The 27,479-nt window shown below is 49.7% G+C and overlaps 1 protein-coding gene across 1 annotated transcript in view; it reads right to left on the bottom strand.

Moving 5' to 3' along the window:
* Window positions 1–27,056, bottom strand: part of LOC103617490 (phosphofurin acidic cluster sorting protein 1) — a 30,003-nt gene extending 2,947 nt beyond the window's left edge. The window contains exons 1-17 of the mRNA XM_017736954.1: window positions 26,968–27,056; window positions 17,930–18,017; window positions 12,155–12,244; window positions 11,669–11,794; window positions 11,304–11,466; window positions 11,062–11,153; window positions 9,015–9,095; window positions 8,179–8,238; window positions 7,381–7,532; window positions 3,315–3,408; window positions 2,933–3,004; window positions 2,498–2,628; window positions 2,242–2,374; window positions 2,012–2,116; window positions 640–746; window positions 184–338; window positions 11–90 (exon numbers count right to left, since the gene is read on the bottom strand). Of these exons, the coding sequence (XP_017592443.1) occupies window positions 11–90; window positions 184–338; window positions 640–746; window positions 2,012–2,116; window positions 2,242–2,374; window positions 2,498–2,628; window positions 2,933–3,004; window positions 3,315–3,408; window positions 7,381–7,532; window positions 8,179–8,238; window positions 9,015–9,095; window positions 11,062–11,153; window positions 11,304–11,466; window positions 11,669–11,794; window positions 12,155–12,244; window positions 17,930–18,017; window positions 26,968–27,041 (1,803 nt within the window). The 5' untranslated portion in view covers window positions 27,042–27,056. The remainder of the gene's footprint in view (window positions 1–10; window positions 91–183; window positions 339–639; window positions 747–2,011; window positions 2,117–2,241; window positions 2,375–2,497; window positions 2,629–2,932; window positions 3,005–3,314; window positions 3,409–7,380; window positions 7,533–8,178; window positions 8,239–9,014; window positions 9,096–11,061; window positions 11,154–11,303; window positions 11,467–11,668; window positions 11,795–12,154; window positions 12,245–17,929; window positions 18,018–26,967) is intronic.
* Window positions 27,057–27,479: the final 423 nt, after the last annotated feature.

The raw sequence follows: 27,479 nt of genomic DNA, 5'->3' as shown, positions 1-27,479 counted from the left end.
GGGTGAACACCCCCCGCCACGCTGTGTCCAGGAAGAGAGTGCTGTATTTGTTATCCACTGAGGCCAGGTACTTGGCAAGAGGGTGAGAGCCTGCAGGGAAGAAGGGCAGTGTTGGCTTCAGGCAGGGGAATCTGGGGAGGTGGGAGAGGACAGCCCTGGGACTGGGCTCCTGGTGACTCTCACCCAGCGGCACAAGCAGGAAGCGAAGGTAGTTGAGCCAGTCGGGTGTCTTGCTGGCCAGTTGCTCCACAAAGAAACGGAGCACAACGCTCAGGTAGCTCTGGTCCCCTGCCACCACCACCTTCACCGGGGGAGGCATATGGGAGTTACAGTTACAGCTGCCAAAGGGAGAGGAAAGGAGACCATAAGGGATGTGCAGTGGCTCAGCAGGTGGGCCAGGGGACATGCCCTGCCAGGCCAGCTGACAAGAACCCATCGCTGAGAATATCCAGCTCGGTGTGCACTGCCATGGGCAAAAGCAGTACTGGGACCCCCCAACTTTCCCCCGGGTCTACACCTGTTTCTATAGTAGTGTCCACAACCCCAAAGGGTCCAAATGAGCCCTGGAGAGCCAGGGCCATACCCAGCCCTTCTCTGAACCCATATGATGCCAACAGGCTGAGCCCAAGCTGTACTCACTATCGCTGGATGCGGGAGACAGTGGTGTTGAAGGCTGCCTGGATGTCCGCCACGGAGCAGGTGGATACAACCAACTGCTTGTGCGCCTGGAGCTGCTCACTCACGTACTGCCAATGCAGAGAGCTCAAGTTAAGGCACCCTGGAGGCATGGCTGTGCTGGCCAGCACCAGCCCATGCCTGCCCTGGGTCCCGTGCCCCCAGGGTTAGAGCTGGGACATGTGTCCCCACCCATGCCATACAGGGAGGAGGAAACCATCAGGTTACTCACAGCTGCATCCTGAGCATCCCCCGCTCCTCCCAGCTCTGCTCTAGGGGCCAGCCAGCCCCCTGCTCTCGCCTTTGAGCACAGCAGTCACCACCCTTGCCATGGCAAGGGCAAAACTGTCCCAAGAACCAGGCTGTGTTCCTTGAGATAAGCAGTTTGGTCCAGAGAATAAATCCTGCCATCCCACAGCAGGACTCAGCTCTAGGCTCAGTCTGCCTCTGCTCATTCCCTCCTCTTGCTCTCTCCCACTGTGGCATTCCAAAATCCTTCTGTCTCTTCAGGTGTCTGCATGCAGCTCAACAGTGGTAAAATAGGCAGTCAAGCCAGACAAGGGGGCTGGTTCTGGGAGTGGGCATTGACCTTTTTTTCCCTATCCAGGACAAGTGGAACAAGCCAAGAAGGCACAGCCTGAGTCAAGACTCCACTTCTCACTGAGAAGCCCTTTCTTCTGCCACAAAATTTTCCAGCACCGTTTCTGGATGGCAGATGTAGCTGCAGGATCCTGAAGGGGCCTCACAGGTGTTTTATCTAACTGCATGTTTGCACACAAGTACATTTTCCTGCTCACCTTTAGCAGTCAAAAGCTTTAGCTTTAGAGCTTCAGGTATGGGGGAGGCAGGTGTTTGTCAGGGGCTGGGCCTGTCCTCACACCCTGCCCTGCTCTGATGATGTAGTTAATGCTCCCTGGGAGAGGCAGGTGACACTCTTCCATCTCTCAGTGGGAAATACCTCTGCTGCTTCCCAGGGCCTGGTGCCCACAGAGGAAGGGAGCTCTTTGCCAGGGAATCCAGCAAAGGTGGCTTCCTGGGAGCCAGGACCAAGCAGTGAGGGCCTAAGGCACAGTCTGCTAGCCAGCCTTTCTGGGACTGATCAGAACGTCCATGTTTTGAGGACGCAGTGATGCTGTGTGATGGAGGAGACACACCTGACTCTTGTGTATGTGGCTCAGCACCACGTAAATGCATTTTCTCCCTGAAGGAAGGGCCACAATGGGGGAGAGGAGGGCACAGCTGGTGCCAGTTTCCCTAGGACACCCTGCTATAACTGGGAGAATCCACCCTGGTTACAGCTGCCCCTATGCATCCAGCTCCCATCACACCTACTCACCTGCCCCTGCCACTCAGCAACATTCACCAGCACGATGCTCTCGGGGAGCTGCTCGTCTGAGACCAGGATCTGATTCAGCTGATCGTAAACAGACTTTCGAGGCACCTGCGACAGCATCACCACAAAGGTTAACCCCAGTCAGCCGCCTGGGACACTCTGCCCATGGCTGAAGACCTGGCAGAGCTCTCGAGTAAGAAGCCTCCAGATGGGATGGCTCCCAAGGGCCTCACCTGGGTGCTATGCCATGAGTCTGGAGAGCTCTCACTGTCCAGGCTGCTGGCACGGCCACCCTGTCCCTTTGAGCTCTGCCGGTCCTTCACAGAGGTGCTGCGGGGACGCCACAACTGCTTGCTCTCTGCCTTGCTGTGAGGGAGAAGCAGGAGAGGTAAAACTGTTGAGGAAATCTCATCTCCAACAACCTCCACTCAGTTCAGGGAGCCAGTGTGAGCTTGCTCAGCCCTGGCAGGGGGCACAGACCTGCCTTACCTGGGGGATACAGCACTGGGGAGCTCGGCTTTGGTCCCAGGGCCCAGCTGGGCCAGTCTGTCCACGCTGCCCTCCCTCATGGCAGCCTCTGCCGGGGGCAGCCGGGAACACGGCTCCTCTACCGCCAGCTCCTGCGGGTCACACACAGTCACTTCACACACACTGCTCTCCTGGCTCCTATGGGGAGCAGCCCTGCACCCATGGGTGCCCATCCTCAAGAGACTCCTGGTGGCCCTCCTGGAGAGCCAAGGCTGCAGGGCCTTGGGAGGGCTGGGCTGCACCTCCTGCAGACCCTAACACTCCTTCAACTCTTGCTGCTCTCCAGCACAACTAACTTGTCTTCCCAGCCCTGCTCCCAACCTGGTGGGCACCCCTGGTACTCCAGAAAGCAAGGTGGGGTTTGAGAGAGCTCCACATCCCATAGCCTGGACTCACCACTGCAGGGACCTCTGCTCCTGGCTCTTCCTGTGGTCGCTGTGCTCCTGGCTTCCGCTTGTCTGCCTCGCCCTGGGGGACAGGGAGTGGGGTCAGAGCAGGATGGAGCACTTTGTGCAGGGCAGATGCCAGCGACCCACACCTGGCCTCACAGAACATATGCTCCCACAGGGGAGTCAGGCATCCCCCTGGGACCGGCCCCAGAGGATGCCCCCCACTGCTACCTGTCTGCCTGTGCTGGGAAAAAGAGGAGGAAAGAAGGAAAGGAGCAGCCCCAGGCAGGTGCTGCCAGGAGCTGTGGTCTCAGAGCGCGGGCACTGTGGGGGTGCTGGGCTAGCTGGGGAGGGACAGGGGCAAGAGGTGGTGTGGTGGTGTAACTCACAGGGCTGCCCGACTCTTGATCCTGCCCTTTCTGGCTGTGCAGACTGCCGATCTCAGTCTGGGAACCAGAATGAGAGACTCCCTCAAAGAAACGCCTGCAGAGAAACAGACAGACGAACGGACGGACAGACAGACAGACGGGAGAGAAAAAGGCAGGAATAAGAGAGGAACAAAGTCACCATGATCCCAGCATACCCCCACCGACCTGTCCCAAGCACAGAGCTCTGTGGAGAGGTCCTCAGTGGGACACAGGGCCAGACAGCCAAGAGTCTGGGCGATGCACAGCTGAGGAGCAGACCTGTCAGCAGTGCCCCTGTGACCCTGGGGAGCTGGAGGCAGGGTCTCCTGGTGCTTTCTGCCTCAGGTGATCCCCTACCCCTGCAGTGGAGGTGAGGAGCTGCCATCTTGCCCCATTTCACTGATATATGGTCTCTGTCAACACCACAACTCCAGTGTGCCTCTGAACCTCTCTGCCTCCTCTGCACCGTAACAGCTTCCACAGATTTCTGCTGCCTTCCCTTCTATTTCCCTTTTTCCAGGGATGACTCCTTGCCTCTGCCTGCTGCTGCTGCACACTTCCAACTGCAGCATTCACCTTCTCTTTCTACCTTCCCCTTTCCCAAGGCTCTGAAGATCTCAGTATTGCACACAGAACCACACCTCAGGTAGCGCAGCACTTAAATTTGCCAATTTTTCGGTCTCTGAGCTGACGTTTTGGTAGAGCTGCATAGTGCAGCTCCAAGGTCCTGTTTTCAAGTCACTGTAGTTCACACAAGAACTCTCTTGGGGAAGCCAGGACAATCTCTGCCACTACAGTGTGAGCTTCTACCTTTGCTTACCCTTTTTCCACACATTATTTATTTGCCAAGGATCCCTTTCACAGCCTGTGGGCTGCTCAAAGACCAGTCTTTAGGAAACAAGCAGGGTGTATCACTGGATCTCGCCAGTTTTCCGAGGACCTTTACAGCAACCAGAATCCACCTGCAGTGTGTGAGTTCCCTGCAGGAGATCTGAGCTAGATTCCCTCTAAGCTGTGTGCATGTGCTCATTAACTCCCAGGAATGTTTCTCCTGATGTGCCTAGTGTGCAGATAGGGCTAGGAGGTTGCAGGTTTCCAGGGATGGCCACTGAGGCATAAGATACAGAAAAGTTCTTCTGTTAGGACTCTATCATTTTTGCCACTGTTTTCTACTTTTCTCATCAGGATATACCTGCAGAATACCTCCACACCTCTGAACATCCTGCCTGCTCCTTTAATTTTTCTTTTAGCATGCTTCCTCATTTGTATACAGCATGCTGTACTGCCAGGCACAACAGTGTTTGTTAGGTTTTACCGCTCCTAGAAGGACATTCCATCTCTGTAAATAAACGATGGTTCCCACACAGAGCAGCTCTTCAGCAGCAGTGTTTATACACTGGTTGGGAAAAGTCAAGGCTTGATTTTTCCCTCACTGGCTCTGTGACCAGTTGCTTCACACCATGTTCGTTTACCAACGCTTCAGGTTTAGAGTCACAATAGTGCCCTGGTGGGACATTTTCTACAGGCCACACTGGTAGAAATTATGTCTCCTTTTACTAACATATCTCTTCTCTCTCTACCCCTCCATTCTCCGCTACAAAATCACAGACATTATCACCACCCTGTACAGTCATTACTCTACACCTGCCTTTTCCCAATTTCAATCCATACAGACTATATTAGTAACTTAAGAGTCAAACCAGAAAAACATGTAGGCTTTCTAATAGTTCACCCCTCAATCAGCATCTCTTCCATACTCCTCTATACTGTCCCAAGAAATCTCACCAGAATGTGACATACCCTTGGCGTCACTAGCACCACAAAGATTTATCTTCATTCCCTCCTTTTTCTTAGACATCGGATGTGTCTAGACTGTATTATACTTCCTATGCCTTTCAACACTCCATTTAAACTGGCCTGTCTCACCCTTCCCCATGAAAGCTGTGTTTGTTTGCGCCCTCTGTCACTTGCAATTCAGAAGCTTTCATCCCTCAAGGACATCACATTAAGCACAGAGCTCCTCTGCAATTTAAAGGCTCTCCTCCTACAGGCATGATTGAGCCCACGTCTCGGCACACTGAGATTTAGGTAAAGCCCAGCCCTTCTGCACAGCCACCTTCTGTTCTAAATGAATTTAGCCTCCCTTATCCCACCCATTTCCCAGTCACCTATGAAGACATTTGCTCCTTCACCTTTGACCTTCAATCAACAGGTCTGACTTGAGGTCCTACCTAACAGCCTCAGTTCCAGCTCCAGTTCTGCCCCAGTGCAGGAGCAAACTGATGTCCCATGGCTTCCCTGGCTGATCAAAGGGATCAGCTCCCAGCACCACTGGCCCAAATGAGGGCACCAGCCACTTCTCACCATTAAGGACTACACACCAGAGAGACCTTCAAAGTGTCTAGCAAGTCTGTCTATGGCAAGAAATCCAATGTGAGGATCACCTCAGATTTACAGGCTGGGCTGTAATTTACCCCCTGAGAAGGCTACACAGCACTTTGGAACCACAAAGACTACATGAAACACCTTGGCAGGTGACTTCTACATCTCCTTAGAAAGAATAGAGTCCCAGAACTTTGTGAAGTATTCCCTTGTGAATTCAGGGGATACAGACTCAGCACTGCCAGAAACTGAGGCATCAGAGACCAAACCAAGGCAGGGACACTTTGTGAACAGGATGAAGAACAGCTCAGAGCCCAACAGGCTTTCCTTCCAGAAACAGCACCAAACACCCCAGGAAGACTGTAATGGCAGGTACCAGCACAAATCAGCACTCACTCTGGAATGCTGTTCAGTGACCAGATGTTTGCAAGCAGGCACTTGCAGAACCAGGGTGGGGGTCTTACATTTAAATACTCTCAATAGACTTTTCTTACAGTTTCACATTGTTTATACACATAAACCACTGTCTGACCACAGAAAGACCTTCCTTTTTCTCCCACAGCACCTCTGTCTCTGCTGATGAGAGACCATGTGAAACTCCTTTTGGAGTCCAAGCAGATCACTTAAGCAGCTTGCCCATGTGCCTGCTGTCTCCTTCACAATGACTTGTGGGTTTGTGGAAAACACGACTTCTATCATGTACCTGTTTTTTCCCAAGTGGCCCATGGGTTCCAGAACCCAGCAGATTTAATTTCAAACAGTTTGCCTGTGGCAAGCCATGCCTGCTACTCCTGCTAAGTACCTTCAGTGCGGATACCAACTACTCCAGATCATATTTTATATATAATATATATATATGTATATATATATACATACATGTATGTATTTTTACATGGCAGGGGCGTTGGCACTAGATGATCTTTCAGATCCCTTCCAACCCAGGCCATTCTATGATTCTATATACATAAAAACTATAGAAACAACAATGCAAAGTGAGCTTGGCTTGACTACAAGAGACCCAGTGCATATGATGCAGTCAAGTAGAAAGACAATAAAAGACAACTTTTCCACAAAAAGACAGCACAAAAGCATATGAGCAGAGAAGCCAGGTGAGCACAGATCACATGGGAGCAAAGCCTGGTTTCCCTGCACGATCCACTGGAGACCCCTGTGCTAGGTCAGCAGCTCTTGGCAGAGTAAGTCACCAGTGCCTGGGGAATGGGGTGAGGAACAGCGCTGATGGTTGCTAGTCACATTTCCACAGAGGGTGGGAACACAGCATGCACATCTCACAAGGACTGGTCCAAGCAGTCACAAAGTGCTCAAAAGACAGGCATGCTTCAGTGTGGAGAGCCCAGAGAACACCAGGACTGTTGGCAGAAAGAGCTGGGAGCAGCTGGAGCTTAGATCAAATAGAACTCTTCCAGCAGATCAGTGTCAGAAAAATGGCAGTGTCAGGCTGAGAGAAAAATGAGACTAAATGTGAAGGAAGCCAGATTTAATGGGCAGTTTTGAGTGAGGAGCCAGTGGTGCCAATAGAAGATGGCAATGGGAGTGGATGCAAGACAATGCCTGCATTAGCCCAAGCAACAAGAAAGGTGTTGGAGAGCATTTCTCCAGGTCCCATAAGCTGTGCTGTTGGCCAGGGACTCGCTGCAACCCTTACCTCAGGGTGGGCTTGGGTGTGCTGTGCACACTCTCATTGTCCTCCATCTCTGGGCCACTGTCACTGTTGTTGCACTCTTCCAGGCTGTCATAGAGCAAGCCCAGGTCTTCTTCCACCTCCTGGGTCTGGTCTACAGGGTCAGAGTCCAGGACCTACGGGACCAAGCCCAGACAGCAGTGAAGAGATATGGAGTTACCTGTATCCCAGAACAGGCATGTACAAGCTGCCTTTCAGTCATGAGGCACACCATGGCACTGCTCCCACCTTGGGGAGGCAAATCCAGGCTGTGGAAGAATCCAGTGATCTTGACATTGGGCCAAAGGAGAGTGCCATGAGCATGACATCCAAAGGAGTCTCAGACACCCATCACACCTGCTGGCAGCTCAGACACCTGGGAGAACCTTCACTGGCTGTGCTGCACACGTAGCCTGGGCTGTCAGCCAAGACAAGCCATCCACAGGCTGATGTTAGCCTGCAGTCAGTCTAACTGACCCAAGTAAGATTGCCCCTGCAATGCCAGCTGCTGGCACAGAGCCAGTGAGTGACAGCACTCTTCTTTCCTGGGCACCTCTCCCTAACAGGAAGGTGCTTTTTGATTTGAGCACAAGGCTCAGAGCTGCCTTCTTGAGGCAGGCGGCTTTGGAAAAGCCACATCCTAGTCTCTGCCATGTCTCACACCATCTTTGGCACATCTCTGAGCTCATGAGCCTTGTGCTCCCAATGAGTGGGAATCTGCACTCTGACACCTACACATCTGCAGGAGACATTGCCAGATGGGGCAGATTTCCTGTTTCTTACCTCTTCTGTCACTTTGAACCTCTTCAGCAAAGCCACAAATTTCTGCTTGAAGTTTGGTTGCTAAAACAGAAGAAAGGAAGAAAAAAAAGATCAGCAAAACTATCTAACAACGTTCCAAGCTGATTAACATACAGGTTATTCTCTCTAACATGCTGTCCAGAGGTCCAAGGTCAGCTATGATTGCTCTCTCTCTCTTTTTTTAAATTTGCTGTAGGACTTGGGCTATCTGTACTCCACAAGAAGCCACTGTCTGGGCATGAGGGAGGATGCAAGGACTCATACTTTCTCTGCTACAGGCTAGAATAGCACTTCATTTAAATCGTTTTTCTCCCCAGACCATCTGGTTGAGCAATACTGCCTTCAAGCAAGAAAAGTTGGAGAACAAACTCAGGGAGAAAGTGGCCAGGGATCTGAAGGGCTGAAGTCAACAGGGATGAGAACTTTGGAGAGCAAGAGTCTGGCAGAGCAGCTCCTGCCTTCTGCAGACATGCAGAGGAGCTGCTAATAGTTCACCTTTCCTTGTGGCTACCTTCCCCTTCCTCAAGAAAGGAAAGAGACCGTGTCACAGCAGGAAGTCAAAACTGTGCTGCACACAGATCACCACTGATACAAAGCCAGGCTGAACACAGTACAGACCATGAACTGGGATACAGCTCTGAGCAACAAGCTAGCTCATTAATGGCAAGAGTTTTGCTCCTTCTCAGAGCCAAGGGCTCTCTCCCCTGCTCTGCATCAGTGCCAGCATGCCCCCTTCCCAACACCCCTCACTGCCTTCAGGGAGGGGAGAAAGTGAATCCCTTCCATCCCTTTGATCGTGTTGTAAATGCTGATGTTACTCTGGTCATTGATGTGGTTCGGATCATTTTCCTCCTGGCCTTCTTGGTTTTCCTCAAGTCATCCTCTTCATCAAACAGATCCTGCAGGCAAAAAGTCACAGCACATCAGAACAACTAAGTTCAGGGAGCAGCACGTCCTAAAAGTTCCCCTGACCCATTTGCCCTCCATTTTGAAAAGCTTTGATCCACTCTGCTCCCAAAGTCTTGTTTCTCATTTCTGCTACCTCTGCCTATGGACCTCCTTCTCTCTCCTTAGCACTGTCCCTCTTCAGACCTTCCTTCCCAGCACTTCTGTCCCCAGGCCCCTTCAGAGAAGAATCTACCAGCAGGATTAAGAGGAGACACAGCCTCCTCCCATGTGTTGTTCTCCTGCTCTCCCCTCTCCAGAGCTGGCTCAGAGAGTGCAGCACATGAATCATAAAACACCATTTTTTCCAGGGATCAGCCTTAACAATATGCACAACTCCCAGGGACATGGGCCCCTGATGTATTAACCCAGCATGATGGGACAGGTAATCTGGAGGACTCTTGTGAGAGACTGAAATGTTAATGGTTAATGACCTGAACAAATGGCGATTTGCAAAAGCAGCAGGTGCTTTGCTGAGGCCCAGCAAACTGAAGGGGAAGAGGAGAATTTTTGGATGTGTGGTGGAGAAGCCTCTGATCTGCGTAAGGACAGCCTAGGTGCAGAAGGGTGAGCATGCATCACCAGAGGTTGACCACGACAAACCAACCTTAGTTTAGCAACAAGCTGGGTTTTGAGCCAGATAAAGGAAGAGACCACAAGAAGCAGATCCTGCTGAGTGGGATAATGCTTTTCATCAGGCCGATATCCACCCTTACACAACTGGCCCAGGTGTAAAACTTCCTCCCCCATCCACCCCGCTTAGGCCTGAGGGTATTCATCCCTTCTGATAGGGCATAACTGGCTCAACTACACGAAGTGAGAGAGAGTTCTCATGTCTTAGAAGGTGCCAAACTATCAAAGACCGCCCCCCTCCCCCAAGTACCCCCAGACTAATTTCTGAGGCCTTTCACCAGAGGACTGCACCTAATCGACAGTGTTACATCAGACAGCGTAGAACTCCCCCCTCCAGGGGAGGTACTTGGGCATTCCCACCTAAACCTGAATGTATATTAACCATTGAACTCTCTGTTTCAGGGGTTTCCCCCCTCAAGACTGTGACCATCAATTTGACCAAGCAACAATCAAGTCTAAATCCACAGGTGGTGATATCTTTCCTCTCCACTATCTACTCTTATCCTTTCTTTACCTCTCTTTCTTTTTCTTACATATTTTCTTAAGTGGTATCTTTATACTTTTATACTGTTGTATTACTATAGGTAATAATAACTAAAATGGCTACATACTTCCTTTGCACTGCAACCAACTTGTTCTGAAACAAACCTGCCATATAGATATATATTTATAAACACTGGTCATCCAGTGTTGTTGCACTCTAATCTGCCCCAAGGGATCTATTCAGAAGAACCTCAGTTACTCTCAGATTATAACAGCCTTGAGCAGAGTTTTGTCCCTGTGCTTTATCAGCACACTCCCACAAGGCTTTTTGTGGCCCCAAGTACAGGCACCACAACAAGAGAACAGCAAACAGCAGTGACACAGCTCATCACAGGGCTGGGATGGGTCTGCCACCTCTGACCATTTTCAGACCTAGACGGTACTTCTTCCTAAAATCCCTGTTCTCTCTCAGACAGTGAGGAGTCTCTGACCTGTTATCACAGGGAGAAGGGAGAAAATCATGGTGCAAGATGGAGCGGGCTCAGCAGGGGTTTTCTGCTGCAGACCACACAGCTCCAAAGATGGGTAAGATCTATGGCTCTCCAAAGTCCCTTGCCTCTCCATGGACTTGACAGCAGCCCACAGTTCTTTTTGCTGTCAGGTGTTATGGCTCTCAGCCCTATGAAACAATGCCAAATATTTACAAGGGGATGAGAGGGCTCAGGGTGATCAAGAACCTCAACTCCTGACTCTTGCCCCAGAAACAGGACCAGGACACAAGGCATCTTGCCAGACCTCCCTTACCTGGCCCTGCACAGCATCATCACTGGCTTCCTGCTCTGAGGAGAAGCTGTCATCCTCTTCTTCAGAGTAGTTATCAATGTCTGGGGAGCGATCTGAAAGCAGACAGTGCAAATGCCCCAGCTAAGCATGATGCCTGTCATGGCTCCAGTGACAGGACTGGCATTGCTGGCAGCACTGGGGGACACACTCCGTCGTTATCTGTGCCCCAAACATTTGCCTGCAGGTCTGAGCACTAAACATACCTGAGGCTTTGATTTTAGGACCTGATGGGACGCTGCCATCCTCATGGTCAATGGGTTGACTGGACAAAGAGTAGATGCTGATTTCAGCCACTCGAATGTTCACATCCTTCATGTTGCTGTGGAGGCCCAGGAGTTGCCCACCATCTGTTGGGTGCTGCATGACCTAGACAGACAGACAAGCTCCCTGATAGGGCACATTGACATTGACTCAATGGCATCTGGCAGCCCACCCCCTCAATATCATAGCCAGTCAACAAGCCAGAACAGTCACAGCAATGAGACCCTGACTGCCAGCCCGGTTCCCTGCCCAGTGCTGGCACAGGAAGGCAATGTGGGACTCCCCTCTTGTTCCCAGCACCCTATACCTCAGCCATGTTAATGATTCCCACTGCCAGGGTCTTGTAGCCCAGGATGGTGCGGTTCTTGTATCTCTTCCTCCGCTGCAGCATGATCTGTAGTTTGTTGCCATCTCTCTTGAGGAAGTGTGGGTACTGGGGAAGGGAAGCGCACAGAAGATGGCAGCATGAGGGCAGGGCTCAGCATGACAAACAGGTAGAAAACTCTTCCTCAGTGCTGATGTACAGCAGGATCTGACCTGCTGAGCTTTGAGGTGCCCCTCAAAGGCCACCTGCGCCTATCCATCATCCTCCAAATCCCAATGCCCAGCAAAACAATCCCTGGAGCAATGGAGCAGCTGGCCAGCAGCAGGAAACTGTTCTGCTATGATCTGGGCATGGGCAACCACAGGAGGGCCCTCCACAGAGGCTGGGCCTTTCACACTTAGCCCCAAGGTTGTGCTTGCTGAAAAATGCCAGGCAAGGGAGCCCAGGGGACCAGGCAACACCAAGTACCTGCAGTGAGAAGGTCAGCTCCAGCTCGGTCTCCATCAGGCCCCCAGGCGGGAGGACGTATTCATTTGACCTCAGGACCCGCTTTGAACCCTACAAGAAGATTGGCAGACACACACACTGAGCTCGACCAGACTCCACTGCATCACACACACAACTCAGTGGTGTTCACAGCCCATATGGGAAGAGAGAATGCCTTGACTCTGGTTCTGTGCCACCTTGCAGAGCCACCCTTCACACACCTACCAACACTTTGCAAAAGCCTGCAGTATTCCCTGAGCTGATAGAGGCCTCTTCTCCTTGCCCACCTGCCAGGGAGCACTTGCTCTTCACAAGCCTACTCTGTTTAATCTGGCTCTCTGCACCTGGAATGCCAGTTCCATGCTGTGGAGGGACACTCCTGGAGCCAGAGGGAGCCATGCAGGGGGAAGGAAACACACTGCCTGGCTAGGAAAGGGACAGGCTACAGTGACATCTCTGTCCCCAAGCAGACAGATTCAGTGCAGATTCCTGTCTAAGCACAGCTGGCAGGATGGCTCTGCTGGGACCAAGGCAGGATGTCCAGGAGAACAGGGGTCCCACTGCTTGCTTAGCTTCTGTCTCAGAAAACTCTCCTAGTCTTTTCCTCAGGCAACAGTCTTTATCTCTCCACATACAGAGATGGTTTTTACCAGAACAGCAGTAAGAGAGGCACTCTAATCATGTTCCCACTCCAGCTCTTTCCTTTTACTTCTGCCCTGTCTCTACTACCTCTATGTCTTGGTTTCTGACATAGACACTGAATGACTTGGGGGCACAAAAATGCTGTCTGCATGCACCAGGCTTCTCCTGGCTGCAGGGTGGCACAACCCACAGATCCTCCCAAAAGCTGTCTGCGATGCTGTTCCCAGAGACCGTGCCAGAAGCAAGGCTTTCCTGCAAAAGGTCTTCCTAAAACAGAAGAGAGGAGGTGGAGCTCATCCCCTTCACCATCTGTGAAGCCTTCCTGGCCAAGAATGCACTGACCCTTCCTGAACTCTTCTCTGATAACAGATGATAGGCAGTCACAATGACAGTGACCATTTACTTTAGCACATTCATCATTTTCTCTGTTGCAGAGAGACTGTCCACCAAAGATTCATTCTTTCATCAAAACACAGATAGAAGTGCAATTACTCTTCTTGAAGATGCTATTTCTGTGGAAGGAGTTATGGCAAAGAAAAAGATGAGGATACCCTGGGTGGTGTGTCCCGGAAGTGAAGGTTTCATAAACATTGCTGTCCTGTGCCTTACAGTCATTTACCACTATGGAAGTTACATGCCCAGCCTCAATCCTAGGTGAATCCAACCCCTCAGTGAAATGCCAGTGCACATCCATGTGGCATTGCAAGGACTGGGACAAAGGCTGCTTCATTATCACAGTGCAAGGACAAGGACATAGAAATACTGAGGATCCTCCATCCTTTGAGAAATTCAAACCTCAATTGGACAAGGCACTGAGCACCTGATGTAGCTCAGCTGTTCTGCAATTTGAGTAATACCAGGCAAGACCAATTTCTCTGCAGAACAGTTGAGTACCCCTATGACTACTACAGAAAAACTTAATATCAGACTGCTACAGTGAAAATCACAGATGACAAAGAGTGTCAAGGAAGGGAAAGGTGCGGAGATTGAGAAAAAGACACAGAAAAGCAGTCGGGACGAGTGGTGGTCACAGATCTTTTTCTACCTAAGAGCTGAAAACACACAGGAGCTTTCACTACAATACACAAGCATGCAATGCCCAGGTCTGGTTTGCAAGATACAATTCCAAATTTCAGGTATAAATCTGTCCTGATTGGTCTGGTTTATAAGAGGGTTGAGGTTAGAACAGCATACCACCCATGGAAAAGGAGAGAGAACTAATATAAGTACTGGACTAGGCAGACAGCAAAGCACTAACTAAAATTCAAGCTGAAGGTGCATTTTGGGAGAGAACAGCCCATTAATATACTAAACAAATTTAGGGTTTAGCTAGGACTGCTCAGGCAGGAGTGTAAAATACAAGTGGTTACAAAGAGATAAGAAACAAAGCATGAGTGAGGCATAAAGAGAAAATTCTTGTCCCGGTTTGAGACAAATTTGGAGGAATGTCCAAAATGAACGTCCTCTGATAGAAGGCAGATTTCACCTGCCCCTCCCCCACCAGGTTCGGGAAAAAAAAACCCCTTTTCCTCGGAGGAAAGTGAAAGGAAAAAAACCTATTTATTTGACAAACACAGTGTGCACACAGGCATGGGGGACAAAACAAAAGAACAACGCTAAATAATAAAACCTCTCGCTGTGGAGAGAAACCTGGGAAGATTTTAGAGTCCTTTCTGTGGGTGTGGTGTCTCTCTCTCCTCTTCAGAGCTGGGTTTTCGGCATAGGCCCCTCCAGGCCAGAGATGTAAGGTCTCCCGGGTATGTTCTGGTGTTGCCAAACAGTTCCAGAAGAGAAGAAGAAAAAAACCAAAGTCCCAGGAAAAAAAAAAGTTTAACTCTCTGTCTCTCTCCAGAGAAACAGAGCCAAAAGGTGGCCGAAAAGCAGGAAAAGGGGGCTTCCTCCGCTCTTGGTGCCACAGAAGCACGCAGAGCAGATAGAGTGACCTTGGAATTTCTGTTTGTGTTTTTTTTTTTTTTTTTCTTTCTCTCACACCCAGTTTTAAAGACACAGAAAGGCACAGGATTCATGCCTGAGCATAGAGCAGCGATAGGGGATACACATCATAAAGTCACCCCAAGACAACTCTGCATAGTAAGAAAGACCAAAAAAACCCAAGCTCCTTCAAGGAGCAGGGCTGGGGCAGCGGGCAGGCCTGGCAGAGGCAAATGACCTTTTTAGCCTGGCCTATTTTGTAGCACACATTCTTGTCTGCTACGTAGTGACTGCCAATATCATCTCTCTACAGTAGTACCAAGCTTTGAACCTGAGTCACCAGCTGCATCCTGCAAACAGATGCAGGAAGATCTGCATCCACAGCACCTGTCAGAGGAGCTAAAAGTTCTGGGAGTGCTGGGGTTTGTTTTCTTCTTTCTTTCTTTGATTGTTTCCTCTATTCATGGCTCAAGACAGGGTGTTTGTGAACTACACACTCTCTGCCAAGAGGGAACACTGTGTTTCCCTTCATGCCATAATCAGTTGCGATACCAAGGCAGGTATCTGTAGCTTTATGGAGCTGAGCCAGTACATCTGAATCTCTTAGTGCCACACTGAACAACACACAAAAGGAAATCTCTATGATGTCTCCAGTCTGTTAAAACAAATAACGAGGGATAAAGGTTTGAAAACTACTCAAGTGAATGAGAGACATCCCCTTTTTCACAGTAGTTCAGGCTTTAGCTCACTCAAATCCATGGAACATTATATATTCAAATCACCTCTGGGAAATGGGTAAGTTCTATAAACACAGAAAGTTCCCTTAGTCCTTTAACGGTGGTATTTTCAGATAAAGGAGCAGGTAACAGCACATGGCACACTTGGAAGCTGTCTCTTAGGACCAGAAGGGCACTGTGAGAAGATCAGGTGTTCTGGACAGCCTTACGCTGTCCTTTGGGTCACGTACATTTTTTGAGCAGACTGTCTCCAGTATTGGAGCTATTGTCTGGGTGCCAGCCCCATTCAGGCAGGGTCAGAGCTTTGTTTCCATGCAAACTTCAGAGCAGGAACTCCCTGACCCTAACCGAACTACTACTGAAATGAGAGAAAATACAGCTCTCCTTTCCTCTAGTCGCCAGCTGCCCCCTTGGGAATTTGCAGGTCTTTTATAAATTATATGCATCAGCTGTTTCCATCCAAAAGATGGAATGCTCACTGGAAAGCCTTCAAACAGTTTCTTACTAGTGTGACTCATCTGTTACCTAGGAGAGGAGCAGGAGGAATGGATCTATCTGAGGCCACTCTGTAGGCACACTGTGCTGAAGCTGCCTACAGCCTCCATCTGCCTTCCAGCAGTCCCAAATCCTGCCAAGGCAGCTGGTCAGGAAGGTGGAAGGGGAGGCACACAAACTCAACCCACTCCCACAAGGAGTGCTGAGCCACGGGGTAATGTGGCCAAAAGCATTCTCCTTCAGTTTTCTTCAGCTTTGCAGGGAGCCTACACCAGCATGCAGCCACAGCTACATTGCCATGCAGAGAGGAAGTGACCATATTTAAATTAAATCCCTGAATTTAGCCTCCATTCCCTGGCAGGAAAAGGAGCCCTGCAGTGAGGAGCCCCTGTGGTTTTAAACTGCTGGGACCTATTAATTTCTTCTGCCATCAGGGTGCAAGACTGGCCTGTGGTGGGGTGGGGGTGCTCTGTTTGAAAGAGCTGGAGTCCCACTGTGCAGTCTCCTCCACAGTCCCACATTTGCAGCGTGTGAGGGCTGTAGCTGAGGCCGTGCACGCTCAGCACATCAGCCCCAGCATAAGTGGGTGTGCACAGGAACCCAAGGTTCCCCAGTGCAGAGAAGCACAGACAGCTTGGGCTGACTGTGCAGGGGAGAGGTGAGGGACCACCTCCCAGTCAAGTATGACCCACAGCCCCCAGCTGGCTGCCAGCCCCCCAGTCCCGTGCTGCTGTCAGCTGTGGTCCAGCCTTGATTGCTTCCACATTTCCAAGGGCCAGCCAGGCAGCTCTGTGCTGCTCACCTTGTTTCCTTGCTAAAGCCTGCACCAAAGGGACACAGGTCTCAGGGGTCCCAGTGCTTTCAGCTCTTCTGAATGACACCTTACACACAGTGATGGAAAGGCTGGCAAAGTGGGACACTGACCAATAGTGTGTGGACCACAGCCTCCTCCTACTGTCCTCACTCCCTGCCCCATGTTTCACACATTTTGCTTTCGGTTTCTTCTGTGCAAGTGAATCAGGTCTGCCATGAAGGCAAACTCCAGCTCTCAGAGCTCCACTAATACTGCAGCTTCCAGCATTAATCCAGGATTTAGATCCTAATGTGTGCGGCACAAAGAGGTCTGTGGGAGCACAAAGCTGCTGAGCTCCTGACCCACGGTGCTTTCAACAGGATCAGCTGCTTTCGTGCCAGCTGACAAGAACGAAGGAAGGACACCAGCACCCCAGCTGGGTCAGGGAAGCTGTGGCCAGGACAGTATACTCAAGATGCATTTTGCTTCCACACTGTCCTTTGGCAGGTGGAAAGGATGTGCCTGCACCGCCAGGAACCCATCTCTCCACCACCAGGTGCAGAGAGGGATCACACGTATCAGGATGGTGGCAAATTCCCTGTCCCCTTGGTGACAAAGATCATCTCCCCTCCCCTCTGCCTGGTTCAGAGTAGAGGCACCAGGACTACCAGGGATGCAGAGAGAAAGGGAAGGGATAGTAGAGGCAGCTGTGAGATCAAACAAGGCACAAATGTCAGCAGAACATTATGCACAGAGACGCTGATCCCTTGCACCCTTCCCTTCCCACCCTTCACTCCCCAGGGAGTGATCTGGATGGAAGGCACTGCCAGAAATCATCCAGCACTGACCCTCTCTTAAAGGGTAAGGAACAGCAGTTTGAGAGGAGGGCCTTGGCTGAGGCTGGCAGGGAGGCATGACACATTCTGTCCCAGTGTCTGACTAAATTAATTCCTGATACAAGCCAGCACCAGGTAGCTTGCTGCTGTCCCTGGGGCATCATTCCCACCTGCCTGAGAGCCAAAATTTCCCTAAGCATGCTAACCGAGACAGAGGGGTTGGTTGGCACTAGGCAAGGGACATGCAGACCAGCACTTCACAGAGGGCACAAGGATGGGCTTGGCTTGCTGCCATCAGGCAGCAGCAAGGAGAGGAGCCTACCTGAATCTTCACAGCGATAAGCACAGAGCTCAGCTCTTTGTCCAGCTCTTTCAGCACTGTGAGTTTCTTCAGGCGCAGACTGCAGAGCCTGTAAGACAGAGAGAATGGGACACATTCAGGCACCACCATCCCTGAGGCCCTGCCACATGGTACCCGGTGCTCGGAAGGCAGCCTGGATGCTTGGCCCAGTCGCAGGCACAAGCTTGGCCTAGGAACGCTGGCATTCACGCGCCACGGAGACGGCCCATTGGGGAAAAAAGGAAAGAAGGAAAATTAACAGAGCTAAAGCAGGCTTAAGGGATTAGCATGCAACAGGAAGTCCAACAGCAGGCCATGTGGTAAAGAGATCCCTTCCCAAGCAGGGCTGTTGCCAGCTCTGCTTAAATTCTTGGCCACAGTACTATTTATTTATAAACCAAAGCACTTAAATCCACTCTTATCCTGGACTTAGTTAAGGCAAATGTTCCATGCAAACATCACAACTCAGCTCTTCTCTTGCACGGTAGCACACAGAGCTGACTCAGGAAGCAGCCCCCCAGGAGGCTTCATACAGCTTCAGCCACCCTGACAACCTCAAATCCTGGGGACTCAGCATGGTAAGTGGCACTTCCAGAAAAAAGCTAGGAGGGATCCTGAGGTTAAGTGAGAAGAGCTACTTTTGCTGCTTGAAGGACTAGTCAGTGCCTGTGAGACAGCCAGCCACTCCGATCTCCTGCCTGGGAGCCTGCAGCAGGACTCTCATGGACACTACTTGGAACGAACTCTGTGTCAGGGAGCAAAGCCAGACCTGGCTTTACCAGCAGTAAGAGCACACTGATGTTTTGCAAGGTACCCTCTGTGCTCCACGGCTGCATTGCTGCAGACTCTAGTTCCCAGGGCTTCTGTGGATATCAGCATGCTGGACCTAAGGTTCAGGCCACCCTTCCTGGAGAACAGATTTGGCTACTACCAAATATGCTTCTGTCTGACACACTGTGCTCTCTGAAGGCCTGCTTTATTTCTGTTTCAAGGAAAAAACCTGCTCTTGCTATGCTGATGTACAGCAGCAGTGTAGAACAATCCCAGAGATGGAATGATAGTGAAAAGGGAAGGACAGAGGCAAACTGCAGGACAGGTTTAGGGCTTAGCAAGCACCCCCTCCTACCATGTCCCTGTCCTCCCTTCTAAAATAATTGTAGCTTGTGCAGAAGGTTTCCTGGACTGTGAGTGAAACCCTGCTGCTCTGCCTTTCATGTTCTGGTCTCTCCTAGTGGAGACCAGAAGTCAGGAAGCTGGGTGTGCAGGGAAGCTCTGCACACTTGTTTGCCAGATGGCTGCGTTCTTTTAGCCAAAACCCAGGGCTACGGACGCTAAGCTCTCGTACTCTGGGCACCCCAGCACTACAATAAGTGGTCCCATCTCTGTCCACCCTTCCCCTCTGAGCCTCTGTTTGTAGGAAGGGAGAAACCTTATCACCTGGGGCAGGTTTCTTCTTCCCCGAAATACTTAGGCATGGTTAGGGGCGAGCTGCAGGGAGCACAGCCAAAGACAACGAGGCACCTCGCAAGCAGGGAGGGGGGGACTGAGTGCTCACCAGAAAACGGGGTACAGCAACGACATCAGATGTACTAAAGGAAACCTTGCAAAGAGGCTAAGCTTAGCTAACACCACCACTAACCAGTGCTGATTTTGACTGTCCCTAGACAAGCCGTGAAGAGAAATGAAGCTTGAACATGTAAGACAAGGACAGTACATCTACTCAAAATTTTCCTTACAGCACTACATGATAGTTACCTGCATGGAAAAGTTACCCCTTAAAGATTAAAACTTACATAACAATATTCAGTCTTAACTGGAGGATATTGAAAGGTTATAATTACATTGAAAGGTTATAATTCTACCTGGCAGTTGTTCTCCCTGTAGAAACACACTCCTTATCCAAACTAATTCACTCATTAGCACTTCATGCTCCTCCTCTCAGAGGCAGTACCTGGTATTTTTTCTTGGGGAAGAATGAATGCGTACTGGTCAGCTCTGCCCACTTGGGCAGCTCTTTCATCTCTGATAAAGCACTCCAAAGCTTCTTCTCTTTCTATCCCTCTCCAGCTTTCAAGATCTATTTTACACAGTGAGAGACACTGTAGTCTGCCCCTGGTTCTTCCCACACCATGTGCCAGAAGGTGGTTCCCCCCTTCCACCCTCTTCTCGGCCTCCCCTGCAGCACTCAAAGATGTAAGATGCTCAAAGGTATAGCTTGCACCCTGCAGCTCCAACCCTTCTCAAAACAGTGCTTTCTAAAATACCACGACCCTTCCCACAGGGATTAACATGCGTGTTCTAGAGTCTGAATGTACTTGCAGCACAAGAGCACACAATCTTTAAGCAGCTTGGCTGTCCCTGATGATCCTCTTTTGATTCTGTTATTTAACCAATCCCTGCATCACCCAGATTTACATCAGTGCTGAGTGTTCAGTGCCAGTACAGGGCAGCAGAGGGTCTCACACTAATCTCTGCAGATATCCACAGGACAGGATTGATCCACAGTGATCAGATGCCGCTCTGAACATTTCAGCCAAATCCCACAGCAACTACCCCATGGTTTTGTCCAGAACCAATCACAGTGTGATCCCTGCAAATCACTTTTTGGTAGACAAATTATGAATCTGGATTTACCTACTCCTATAATTAAACAGAACAAGTAGCAACTGCTCTCGAGCTATGGAACTACTGCAGGGACCTCCACTATACCAAGTTGTGGTAAATACGATTGTGTAACTCTCTGATAGCAACAATGACTGACAGCAATAAGGAAAATGAGCTCCAACAGGGCAGTCTGACAGCCTCCTGGAACCTCCGTACTCCTACACTCCACCACTGGTCGTTTACTGGCGAGAGGTACTCACTGTTCCCTGGTATTATCATAAAACATGTTGCCTTCTTTCCCTCACTAAATGACAAATTTGGAGCTTTTGCTCTGAAGTCTGATTGAAACACTTATAACGCTTTCACCGAGCTGGCCTGTAGTTATCTTAAAAAGGAAAGCTCTTATAACATGCATTTTGTGAAATTCAGTGCCAGCAGCAAAGCACTGCCTCCAGCGGTTGTTTGCAAAAGCATCCAATCAAGAGGTCACAGAGGACACACAGTGGCTTATTTTTAAGGAAGATTTCCTGTCTGACCGTTCAGGACCACAGAAAACTGCACTAATTCTAACAAATTGCGTATTTCTTCTTCAAGGAATAGATACTCTTTCTTGCTGATATGAAGAATCCCCATTCTTTCCATAACGTTCCTGCAGCATGACACACCCCAAAAACACCACGAGTCCATAGAAATGTTAATTCATTTCTCCTCTTCCTGGGGGTGCTGCATGTGCCAAGGCTACTAATTCTGCTCCCTGTGCACTTATCCTTGCTAGAGTGGTTCTGCTCCTATTACTTTTACCTGGCTCAGCACAGCATACCTAGTCCATAGCTATCCTTGCAGGTAGGAGGACAAAACACGTGCAAAAAGAACTAGATTTGGGTAATATAAGAGAATGTCAGTTAAACCAGTCTGTGGTTTATTTGAAATATGCATCACACAGGTGATGTTCTCCATCAGAGAATTATTGAATTGTTAAGGTTGGAAAAGGCCTCTGAGATCATCACATCCAACCATTAACAAAGCACCACCATGCTCACCACTAAACTTGTAAGCCATGTACACAAGTGCCTCATCCACTTGTTTTCTGAACACTTCCAGGGATGGTGATTCCACCACTTGATTTCATCACTTCTTCACCCTTTCAGTGAAGAACTTTTTCCTAATATCCAATCGAAACCTACACTAGTGCAACCTGAGGCTGTTTCCTCTTGTCCTGTCACTTGTTATCTGGGAAAACAGACCAACCCCTGCTTCACTACAACCTCCTTTCAGGGAGCTGTAGAGAGCAACAAGGTCACCCCCAGTCTCCTTTTCTCCAAGCCAAACAGCCCCAGCACCCCCAACCACTCCTCATAAACTTATGCTCTAGACCCTTCACCAACTTTGTTGCCCAACTCTGGACACGCTCCAGCACCTCAATGTTGTTTGTGTACTCAGGGGCCCAAAAACTGAACACACTATTCAAAGTGGCACTTCAGATCATCAGGCAGAGGTGTGAGACCTGCTGAATTCAAGGTGTCACATCCCCTTAAGATAACATTATCCGTCATTAGGAGGCTCAGTTCATTCCTGTGTGCCCCTTGTGGCAATACTGCTTGGGTTGCACAGTCTCTACAGTATTTCCAGGGCATATGGAACATGGACTGTTATGGGATGTCCCAGCATAAAGAGACAGCTTTCTCCAATATTGTTGCTGCTGCTGCCAGTGATTTACTGCAAGCTAGTCTTCCCAATGCAACTGAATCGAGTTGAATGGAATAATATGCAACCGGTTTGTGGTACAGTCACAATTTCTGCATTATCACTCCACTAACTTTACTTCATGTACATACAGACTGAAGTTTGTATAATCTGGGAGCCCAAGAGAAGGAGCAGGCACCATTTTATTGCTTTAAAAGCTTGTTCCCTCTCTGGGCCCCATGCAACAAGTTCTATCTTTTCATTATTGGTTGTCTCCATCAGAGGCTCAGTCAATTCTCCTAACCCAGGAAACCACAGCCGATGAAATCCTGCAATTCTGAAAAATACTCATATCTGCTTTTTTGTAACCAGACATGGGAGCTTAATTATGGCCTCTATTCTTCCTGGGTCTATCATTCACTATCCCTTCCTCAAAATAAATCCTAAACATTTTAACTTTGATGCAGCTGAAGTCTGACCAGAGCTGCATTGTGTCCCCATTTTTTGCCAGAACACTACATAGATGTATAGGGTTTATTTTACAAGCATTCTTATCACTATTTGTTAATAACAAATCATGTATGTATTATCCAAGAACCAATTCACTCAATTTTATGTCATTATTGCAGTGTAGTAAGTGTTGAAATTCTCTGCAGATTCAATGGACATAATCCTCTACCTCCTGGAGATCACAGCAAGAGAACATATTACAGCATTTTCTTATCTACTCTTTTTTTTCTTTTCAATAACAAAAGGTAGTTTTTGCTTTCCTTTTCACTGAAGGGGTACTATAAAGCATTATGCAACAATTTCCTGCTTGGGCAGTACTCTTTGCATAGCTTCTTCCTCCTTGAAGAAAATGAAAGTGTTCCCCAAGTTAAAATAACTAACATAGTTTACTGGCACAGAGCAGCAGAAAACCTTTTTGCTTTTCAAAACAGAGTCACAGGTGATGCCGTCCATGAACAAACAGAACTAATCAAATCTTCTCGAGACCAACTACAACAGTCCTCCTCATTCTGGAGGAAGTCTTCAAATATTATCTGTATGTTTACCACCCTCTTACCTGTGTAACTGTAAATGTATAAAAACGTGCTTTTCGAAATTTTTTCAAAAGTATATATAAACATTATTATAAGCAAGTACTAGTCCACAAATCCCATACAAATAATAAAGCAGTGTTTCAGCTGATGCGCAACATCTGGAGAATCTGCTCTTGGTGTGGTGCCCACTGCAGCTGGAATAAGCCAGGAGAAAAGCCCAGTGTGCATCCAGAGTCACTGCCCACCCCCACTCTGTGCCCCAGCCTCCACGCCAGTCCTTATGCCCAAGTTAAGGGTCAAGCCCATGAAATGCTCTCACTGACACTGCTCCAACATGCCAGGCCAGTAATCCACATGACCTGGGAATTCATCATCCAGACACTGCAGCAGGAAAGTGAATTTGTGCTGGTCAAAGGTTCCTTGTGATGGCAATCATTCTGCTGAGCTGCCATTCCAGGTTATACCTGGCCAAGCCTCTTGGCACAGCACTACTGCACTCTCAGTGGATAACTCTGCTGTACTGGCCATATTCTCCCAATTTTGCACAACCTCAGCCAAGGGCATTCCCTTTTCCATGCTGAATTTATTTCCCATTGTTTGAAACACTAAGAGGGATTTGAAACCCCATTTTACATGCTAAAAGGGGCCTTTTATAATGTAAAATCCCCCCTTCCAGTGTTTTAGGAGGACCTTTTCCAAATCCCCTTCTATGTGTGCTTGAACCCTCCTGTGCTTTATGAGGGACTCCAACCTGCTGTGTGCCTGAGGAAGGACTCCAACCCATTCTACGTGTGCCATTCCCTGACCAGGCTGTGCACATGTAAGAAAGCTGCACCAGAGAAGGGACCTGAACCTTCCCCAATACTGGGAGGGGCTCAAACTCACCACAGTAATTTCACAAAATTGGAACAAAATGCTGCACCAACAGAGAAACTCAAATTTACTGTAACAATTAACACTGAATCTGCTCAGACAATTTTAACGCTCACCCTTTGTCTCTCCCCTGCTCCAAAGATCCAAGTGAACTCAAATGGTGCCGGCAATTGATCACTCAGATGTTTGAAGAAGTGAGGCTCCAAAGGTAGTGGCCTAGGGTCCCATCTAGGTCACTAAACTGCTGGGGAATTTCTCTTGTCTGACCATTCAGGACCACTGTGGCAGTCACACTCTTACCACCCAAGACTTTCACTGCTGGGACCAAAGCCCCTTTGCAGTGGGCAGCTCCAGTGAACCCCCAGGTGCCCAGCTTGGCTCCCACCACACACCACACTCACCATCAGATGAGTTTCCCTCAGCAGCTCAACCCCAGGTTTCCCACAGCAGAGTCCCAAACATCTGGTTCCTCAAGTAGTTTAATCATGGTGCAAACACACCACAAAGGCTTGAGCTGGTGTCCATGGGGTCAGCAAAGGAATCCCTGGGCTCTTGCACCTTTACAGTCCATGTGCCTCTTTCTCTTGTCCTCTTTGTGCCCCTTACACCTGCCTCTTGGTCCAATGGTGATATCTGGTCTTCTGCTTGTTTATTTTGGTTCTACTGAGTCTCTGGGTGAGGTGGCCACCCAGTGTCTCAGATGACAGTGGCCTTTGTCAGGCAACAGGTCACTGCTAGTTCATGGCTCCTGCCCTGGGGCCCCAAGACACTTCCTACCATCCAGGGCACAACCCGCAGCTCGCACTGCAGCTGCACACCCAGCTACCTGCACCAGGTGTGTTCCTCAACAGCCTTATTGTTGCATTTTCAAGGCCAGTGTTTCAGTGAATGCTACACATCTCTAAAGCCCCTGATGTCAGGGAAATAAAAAACAGAGGTACAGTTCCTAAGGCTCATAGAAAGAGAAGGAAAACAGGATGAAAACACATATATGCACAGTAGAGGAGGTGGTATGTTTTTTTCTGCTGACATCCTGGGCTGTTCAGTGCTTGGCTTACCAACCACTCATGGGTGGCAGCTCAGTCTCCGGACAAGACTGTTTCCCTGGGCATTTGTACTGATTTCTCCAAGTGGCAGCAGCCAGGGTTTTCCTGTAGCTCCCAGGTCACCTAATGTTAGAACACATCCACCTTTCCCAGCACTGGCCCTCTGTGCATCCGTGTCAGCACTACCACCCTTATTGGATGCACAGACATGGACTAAGCCTTCAACAGTGTCAGTTTAGCTGCTCTTCAAAATTTTTCCTGACTTTGACAGCTCAGGTTTCCCTTCAAGGTGATATTAAACTCTGAGACTGGGCTTCTGGAGAGATGTCATAATTTTCATGGGTCTCACAAGCTACGGGACGCTCCCGGCCAACCGCTGGAGCAGCATCTATTCCCGACACGTGTTCCCGCTAGAGGGCAGAAGGCAGCCGGCCAGGACCACAAACCCGGGACACCGGGACGCCCTGCATACTGGCTGGTCTCATGGAGCAGCTTGTAAAAGCAGACTTACTCTCTCTGGTCAGAGCGGTGTACATCCACAGAGCTCACCTCTGATAGCGGCCAAAGCAGGTGTCAAGGGAAGAGCACACTGGGTGTGCCAGCAATGAGACGCCACCCGAAATGCGCCACAGCTTTCTGAAGGCAAGATCCTCCCTGAGCCCCAAGTGGTGTGCTTGCATTGGTGTGTTTGCATGAGACACCACCGATGCACGCCGAGGGGACGAGAGACCTACTCCACTTTTCGGAAGTCCCTGTTGCCAGCAAACAGGAGCAATGAACTGGGACAGCAGCAGGTTCATCAGGCTCTGCAGATCAGGCATCAGGACAGGTAGGTGGGCCAATTACAGATGGATTGGGATGAAAGCCAACATCAGCCTGCTCTCAGGGCTTGCTAGCACCCTCCTGCCACTCTGCCCTCCAGCCACGGCAACTGCTGCAGCCTGGGAAGGGCAAGTAAAGGAAGCTGCACCGAAGAGGTGTAACACAGTAGGATGCAAAGAACAAAATCCATGACAGCACCCTCCTGGGGTCACCAAGGAAAGAGCTAGGGCCAGAGCCACCAAATACCTGCTGTTTCTCAGGTCCCTCAGCCAAGCTACACAAGGTGGCGTGCAGCACAACAGCCCTGGTGCTGACCAGCATTCCTCTCCTTGCCATAAGAGAGGCATTTTGGCTCATCTGCATCCTGGCTGACAGCAGCTTGCTACCAGTAGCAAGTCTGCCCTGCTGCTGGATCCAGAGCAGGGTTCTGTTACTGCAAATTGCAGTATGTTTGATTTATCCCAATTCCCAAGTGACATTCACAAAGGAAATCCTAAAGCATGAAGGTCAGAAAACAAAACCTCCCCAGGTTGTTATGTCCCTTCATTTCCTGTGAAGCATTTCACAGCTTATGGCTCTGCCTGCCTCAAGAAATCCAGCCTGTTTTCCCACATGACTATTCCTCCCCTCTTACCATCCCATCACCTTCCAAGTGCCTCTAGACAGACCAAACCCAAGGCCAATGCTCAGACATCCCAGAGGACCAGACGACACTCTCCTTCCTTTTATCTCTGAGGGTTTTAACAGCAAAGGAAGGGGTTTCTTGTCCTCACAGCAGCAATCTGGCTGCACTACAGGGGAGGAGGATAGGCAAAGTCATGCTGGGGAGGGCAAAGAACAACAGTATCAGTAGGGTATACATTACCAAGAGCAAGGTATCATCAAGCAATTCATCCTCAGTCAGGAGGCAAATGGGAAGAAAACGTGTCCTGCAAGTAGATGGATCTACCTTTCCTTGTCTTGGTGGCTGGCTGCTTGCAGCTGCCTCGAGTTTTCCTCACAGCCTTGTGTCCTGGTTAGCATTTCCCCCCTGGAATGGCCATTCAAGACAGACTGCAGTCACTGAAAAGAGGCCAGCGCAGTACATTAAATGGGACCTCAGCACCACTATACTGAATTGGAGCACCTCATTTTTTTTCATTTTCCTATCCCCACGGAAGGGAAAACCCACACCATCAGCCCCTGCTGTTCTCATCTGACTGGGCAGGCCATTCTTAACTGCACCAAACGTCACCATCTCACTGTGTATGCACATTTATCAGGCATGCCCTGCTCCAGTCAGCCCCTGGAAGAGTGCCTAACTCTTTATTCTCTGGGCAGAGGACCTCTGGTTTGGTCAGCACCCAGCTGCTCTATTAAACACTCTGAAGCAGCTTTCCCACCCGCCGCAGGTACCACACACAGCTCTGCCCAGGGGCTCTGACTGCCACCCAGAGGCCTCCCAGGAACCATCTTCTCTTC

This window comes from Corvus brachyrhynchos, unplaced genomic scaffold (assembly GCF_000691975.1).
Source record: "Corvus brachyrhynchos isolate BGI_N302 unplaced genomic scaffold, ASM69197v1 scaffold806, whole genome shotgun sequence".
NCBI classification, from domain to species: domain Eukaryota; kingdom Metazoa; phylum Chordata; class Aves; order Passeriformes; family Corvidae; genus Corvus; species Corvus brachyrhynchos.
Note: the sequence above shows the minus strand (reverse complement) of the source record. Positions and strands in the feature narration are given on the sequence as shown.